The sequence below is a fragment of the Cyclopterus lumpus genome, chromosome 24, assembly GCF_009769545.1.
Source record: "Cyclopterus lumpus isolate fCycLum1 chromosome 24, fCycLum1.pri, whole genome shotgun sequence".
In the NCBI taxonomy this organism is placed as follows: Eukaryota; Metazoa; Chordata; class Actinopteri; order Perciformes; family Cyclopteridae; genus Cyclopterus; species Cyclopterus lumpus.
In genome coordinates, this window is record NC_046989.1 from 15,923,128 (window position 1) to 15,930,127 (window position 7,000).

Genomic DNA, 7,000 nt, shown 5'->3' on the forward strand with positions numbered 1-7,000 from the left:
CGTTTGGTGTGAACGCAACATTAGTAAGCTTCAATTGTGCGACCAGAGTTACTCAACTGTATGCACAATGAGTGTTGAAGGTGTTCAGAATCACATACTAGCGCGTGCTGCCCACTACATACTCCATCTGTGTGTGCAGCACTCTACCTTCTGCATTACGGAGGCCCGGCTCTAGACACCATGGGGCCCTTATAGTCTAATAATAATGTAACTCGACCTCAAACAAATTACAAATGCTATCTTACTTGTATCGCACCCTTAAAAAGGTATCCTCTTTGACACACACACACAAAATCCTAAAGTTAAACATTTGATCTGAACTGCAATAACAATCTGTGTAGAGTCAGACGAGTTCTGGTGAGAATCAGACCGAAATTTGGCTTGAAAGGCGTCTTTACTAAATATTATATTTAGGCCTACAGACCTACTACCTCCTTACCGTGTGTGTGCGCTTATCATTATTATATCCTTATTTAAAAGGGACCATGTACAGTTAAAAGATAAATGTCACCATTTGATGCACTGTACCGGATTGTAGCTACAGCGAATTTGCATCCGTGTGTGTGTGTGTGTGTGTGTGTGTGTGTGTGTGTGTGTGTGTGTGTGTGTGTGTGTGTGTGTGTGTGTGTGTGTGTGTGTTTGAGACAGACAGACAGATCAATAGACAGATCAATAGACAGAAAGGACTTTTTCAGCAGTATGTTACCCAATGATGTAAACTCAAGTTTATTTAATTAACTTTATTTACATTAGGGACCATGTACACAAATACATTAATCTCAAGAGAGAGAAGAGAAGTTTTGTGCTAGATTTAGATATTAGCTCATTTCAATCTGCAATCCCATGGCATAGAAAACTTAACATCACAACACAAAGTAAAACCTACTGCATCATCTCCACTATACTATACATATGCACCCCCTCCCCCCCAAACACAAACACAAACACAAACACACACAGATCACAGTAACACAGTTACTGACCGGACCAAGTACCCCAGGGAGAGTGCCGAGCTATAAAGCAACTTTGACGTAGTGGACAAACCAGGGAATTAGATTCTCCTGGTTTGTCACATGATGCCGTTCGTCCCAAAAATACATTTGCCCAAAGACTTATTTTGGGAAAGAGGTATCAGTAAGATTCTTATTTTTCTTTTGGTGTCAAATCAACTCCTCAGTATCAACACTTTAACAGCCCATCTTTAAATCGTTGGGTCCCAAAAGTTGTAAAATGCAATAGCCAAATCCACAGTTATTTTCCTGTATGAGCCCAAAAAAGAGGCTGGACTGAGGACCTAGGAGGTGGGGTTAAAGGAAACGGCTAGTGTGCTTGCTCCATGGGACCATGGTTTCAGGAAATGTACTAACCTGGAAGTAAAAGCTTTTGGGGTTTAATGTCCCACTGGGCAACTTTCAAAGGAATGAACAGAGAATAAATAAATACTTTGCAGATTAAACAGTTGCTGGGTCTTTGTTGGTTGACACGTGGAGCAGCAAGTTGTTCAACTGCTGTTCCTTCAGTGCAGCATTCTCCTTCATTCTGAACACACATACAGAATGACATGATATACAGCACTGCAACGACTAATTAACAGCAGAACATTTTGCAGAAGTCACCTTGGGCTGTGGGAAATTACAATAAACCTTTCCCAGTATTTTATGACAGACAAAATGTATGAAAGTTGCAGCCCTGATCTTATATACACACACACACATACACACACACACACACAACCGAGAAGAACGTGACAGCCTCTTCAACATGATATGAGAGAAACTGCAAAATGTCTATAAGAACCTCATTATTTCAGCAGTGCATACTCACCGTTCTGGGAACTCGATGTCATTGATGGTCTCGGGCAGCGGCACACCTCTGGTCTCAGGAAGCAGCAGCACCAAACCACCGGCCACGAAAGCCAGAGACCCTGCACAACACATTATTTAATTTTTAGAAACTATCAATATCAGTCGGTCGGACAATAAAATGTGCCACTGACACAAGTGATGAAATACCTAAATACATTACATATAAAATACCAGCATCTTTCATCTAGTGTAGCTGTCTTTGGTACAGACTTTGGAAAAATATCTATGAAATGTTCTCACTCCATAATAATATCAAACCCACCAAAGATGATGAGCGGCAGCTCCAGCCAGATGACCGCGAGTCTGTAGAGCAAGAAGGGAGCTACGATGCCTCCGACGTCACACAGAGTGGAACAGACTGACACGCCGAGATTCCTACAGGAAAAAGAACAAGCAGCAAATATTGACTTTCGCTGCAGCCAGGTGGCTTTTCTGACAATCAAGAGATGCATTTTTCCTTTTGGGTGTTTTGTTGAACGAGCTAAACGGCGCTTGCTAGGCAGCCCCATGAGGCCGTAACGGGCTCAGTACACACAAGAAAACTCCTCGACAGTTAAAAGAATGTGAGCTTTCATAGAGAGTGCAGCAGGGGTGTTCTATGTCTTTGTAGACCCAAAGTTAGTGTCGCACTGGTACCCTCGACCAAAAGGCAATGGGATTCTTTGGATTAATGCAGAAAATGAGCAAAACAATGATGATATTTACTCATTTTGTTTGCATCATTTTTACGAATGCACAAAATGTTCATGATTTTTGAAGTGTGAATTATATATATATATATATATATATATATATATATATATATATATATATAAACAAACAACACCACGGTCACATGACTTCATGTCACCACCACGCCGCCAACAGGCAAACTAGAGTTCAGCGGGACGGCGTTGAGGAGCCTCATTTTTTTTTTTTTTTTTACTCTTAAAATCTTCAAGTAGGGTATTTACCAGCTAAAGCTAAAAACTGTGTGCTGTTGGTATGGGCAGTAAAAGCCACCATTGCTTAACAGAGAAAACTAATAATAAAAGGGCAAAAAGCAGCATATTGTAATCCCAGTGATTGCCTGAATGAAGCTGCTGGATGTGGTTGTCAAAAACTAGGCCTTCTTAGATATCTATTTGGCATTTTAATCCAAAGAAACTCACAATAAGTGTGTTCAACCTTGAAGCAAAAGCGAGATGACATTTTTGCAAATTGCATGTTCACCAAGAGCGTGTACAGTGTGCAGTGTGCACATTTTACCTGATGTATGTCGGGTAGAGCTCGGTGTTAACAAACACCACCATCTCGAAGGTCATGGTGATGCCCAGCCGGCCGATGCAGGCCACCACCGTCTTAAACCAGAACATGTCTGCAGGGACAGAGAGGAATGTAAATCTCGCGGCATCTGAACGTCTCGTTCGCCATCTCCACCGGTCGCCCGAGACTCACGGTCAGGGATGAAGGCGGTGATGAAGCAGGCGGCTCCGGCTACGATGTTGGCGGAGGCGAAGGGGATGCGCCTGCCCACACGTTCGATGGTGAAGAGGATGAGGAAGGCAGCAGGGAACTCCACCAGGCCGGAGATGAGGAAGTCGATGTAGACGTTTCCTCCCAGAATGCCCAGCCTCATGATCAAACCCTGGTAGACCACAGCGCTGGTGAACCTGGACGAGACAAAAAAGGGAGAATCGTACGTTGTTGAAGAATCATTTAAAGTTCCTGATCAATGTTATTTTAGGCGACCAGTCCGTTTAATGTTGGTTTTAATTTAAGCATTACAAAGATCCATGTTTGAAAAAAGAAAACAAAAGTTAAACACTTGTGAACTCCATTTAACTTTAAATAACATTCTCACCAGTTGAAGCTGAGAATTAAAGTGTGTTTTCTCATTTTTGGAGTTCTAATCAGGTCCATGAAGGAGGCAGTGCAGGAGTTCGAGTTTTCATCTGTCAGATTCTGCAGGATCAATATTACATGATGAAATATTGATGCTGCTAATATGATAGAAAAAAATAGGAAAAAAAAGCTTTTGCATTTCACAGATACAGATCATTTCCAGATATTTCACAGATTTCTACAGAAAAATATATTTGTAATGTTTTATATATTTTGTGGATTTTACTACTATTTTACTTAATTTTTTTATTACATATCAAATGTTTCAGAATTCACCTCTTATGTACAATGCAACTGTGCATAAACTGTAAAAGGCATTTGCATTTCACTGGCACTTAAAGGTCTAAAGTGTACATTCTGGCGGCATCTAGTGGTGAGCGTGAAAATTACAACCAACAGCATCAAGTGCAAAAACATGCATAGATTAGATAAGCAATTTACAAAAACTACTAAACCAGAACCAAATACAAACTACAGCACTGTATACATAATGAGCATCTCCTGTGTACTTTGAGGCATACGACTAAAACTCGTAAAAAAAGGAGATTGTACTAAATAGGAAGCAGTGTTAAGGCATGTAATACATGTGTTGCATTTATAGCAGCAGAAACTAAGTGTGTGTCTCATCCTAAACTTTATTTAAACAAATTTATGCTTTTTAGATTGTCTGGAACTTCTTCAGTGACGTGGAGACAGTCTTATGATGCGTTTTGTCTAAACCAGCATCTACCTTGATGTTCTTGGACAAGGTCATCTTGTTCTCTTTGGCCATGGCCTCAGTGATCTCCACCGCTTTGGACTTTTTGTTCTGCGAGAGAAGCCATCTCGGAGATTCTGGGATGAACCTGCAAATACAAAACACTTTTATGAAGGAAGGACAACTTATTTGATCTTTATTTTCTCTTTTCAAAATCTTCCTAAGACTTTACTTCCTGGTTAAGGCACACAACAAAAGCAGAGCCCGTGTTTCTCACCAGTAGTAGGACAGGAAGAGGATGTAGGGGACGGTGATGACGACCTGCAGCCAGCGCCAGTCGGTGATGAAGTAGGCCAGCAGAGGGAGGATGAGGATGCCGACACTGAAGAACATCTGGTAAATGACTCCCACTGTGCGTCTGTACTCCACCCCCACGAGCTCTGTGACTGAGACAGAAGAGGTGAAACGCTTTCACATATTGAGTAACGCCACAGATGTGCTTGTAGTTTCTTGAACCTTGTTGAACCCTAAATCCCAGCTGTAGAGGTTAAATGTTGCCCTTACTCAGCACGTATCCGACCACCCAGCCCCCTTTCACTCCGAACCCGTAGAGCGTTCTGAAAACCAGTAAAGCCACGTAGTTTGGAGCCACGGCCACCAGGATTCCTGCGATCCCATTCAGCAGGTTGGACATCAAGAAGCTAATTTTCCTGCCAAATCTGAAGGCAGAGACACAAACAGAGATATAGATCGTGTGGCAGCATGAACACAACAGTAAAAGAAGTGCAGCCTCTCCTGCCTGCAGTGTTTCTCATTTACTCTTATTAAAATGACACCTGGGGGGCAAGAGGACGGACGCACAAGTGTCGCAATGCATCTGACCGACTCGGCCGTCACTCGGCCTCTCCGTCGAACCGGATTCAAACGAATAGCACCCTCACCTGTCGGCCAGGTAGCCAGTTGCGATGCTCCCAATCAGGAAGCCGATGTTGAGAGTGGCCTGGAACATGTCCACCAGCCATGCGTCGGAGCACACCAGGTCAAACTGGGACAACACACAGACAGACCAGGTCAATCATAACATGTAGTGTTCTCTTCATATTTTCCCTGAAACTTTTTCCTTCATCTTAAATGTGGATAAACTAAAAATTGCGTGAATGTTTGTGACTTTTTTCTTTCTTCTTCTCCTAATTTCCTCTACGAGGACATTATCTCAAAGAGCATGCGACTCCTCCTGAAAGCATGAATTGTTGATTTAGACGTTTCTATATTACACAAATGAGATCAAACATGAGGCAGGCTTGACGTTTCCCCCCCACCGTCTTCCACTATTCATGCAGAGTGGGCCTATTGTATTGACCATCCCTCTGAAGCACACATTCCTCACAGGGATTACACAATGGATAAGAAAGACAAAAAGACAACATTGTTTATTTGCTTACTTACCTCTGTAACGAAGGATTTCCTGCCCTTGTAGTCGTACTCCCAGCCACCTTTGCATGCCCTTGTGGGAGTTTTGCTGAGGTCCAGTTCCTGTGTATCGCAGGTGAGCTCCGTGGCGTTCCAGTCCACCTCGTACTGCTCACAGCTGCTCTGCTGCGGCCCCCCAGAGCTGTGGACCAGAGGCACCGTCAGACTGCGACTTTCGTCCAGGCTCCAGCCGCACGCCTGCCTCTTCTCCGCCACCGCAGGGTCCCGGCACCAGTGATCGGGGGTGAAACCCTGGAAGACGATACCGACGTACACACCGGCCCAGGGCATGGACACCATGCACATCATGGCGAAGATACGCTTCTGAAAAGGGCCGAACTCCCCAGCCTCTTTCAAGATGTCGTCAAAAGTGGTCATGGCTGCAAAAGTTTTTTTTTTTTCTTCTCTCTCTAAGAACTGACAGAAGAACTCTGGCTAAGTTCAATCAGTGTCTACAGTCTTGACGATGTGAATGCTCGGCCTCCCGCTGCAGAGTGAACACATGTCTGCTCTTAAAAAGGATGAGCAGGAGCAACGGTCAACAGACGGACGTCAGACCAGGTGTGTAAACGGCCGACCGAGGGACTCATTAACATGAACCTGCTTATGCAGCCTGTCAAGCATGTGTGGGCACATAGTTATATTCTTAAAATCAGTCAACATTTAAATGTTGTGTCTGTTTCACATGAAGACCTGGCATCTGGCTTGTGGTCTTTGCAGCTGGGGAGCCAGTAAAAGGATGATGTTCAAGTCACCATGCAAAGGGAGGTGAAGGTCAGAGATTTAATCTTTTGTGGAAGAAGTTGAGTAAATTAGACACATTTCAAGGCAATACAATAATGTGAGACTTAAGACAAGTTAAAGACATGTTTTATGTCATTCAACAAGTTAAAGGCAAGTCTTAAGACTATCAAGACAAGTGCATGTCAAGTCTCAAGTGCTGTCAGAAGACACGTTTTGAGTCCTTTGAAGTGCAAGTCTGACGTCCTTGGAAACAGATCCAAGTCAAGTCAAACATTTTATGTTTGTAAATATTATATAGGTGGAGGCTTCAAATAAGCCCAGTTGGCTGTTTGTCTCTTCC

The 7,000-nt window shown here is 43.2% G+C and overlaps 1 protein-coding gene across 1 annotated transcript; it reads right to left on the bottom strand.

Annotated features, from left to right (window-relative positions):
* Positions 1 to 732: 732 nt before the first annotated feature.
* On the bottom strand, positions 733 to 6,471 carry LOC117727602 (solute carrier family 22 member 2-like). Its single transcript, XM_034527989.1, has 11 exons — positions 5,893 to 6,471; positions 5,388 to 5,491; positions 5,011 to 5,165; positions 4,724 to 4,892; positions 4,480 to 4,594; positions 3,709 to 3,809; positions 3,303 to 3,517; positions 3,114 to 3,222; positions 2,128 to 2,240; positions 1,825 to 1,924; positions 733 to 1,539 (listed from the first exon to the last, which is right to left on the bottom strand). The coding sequence occupies exons 1-11, from the start codon at positions 6,292 to 6,294 to the stop codon at positions 1,452 to 1,454; spliced, it is 1,671 nt and encodes a 556-aa protein (XP_034383880.1). The 5' UTR covers positions 6,295 to 6,471; the 3' UTR covers positions 733 to 1,451.
* Positions 6,472 to 7,000: the final 529 nt, after the last annotated feature.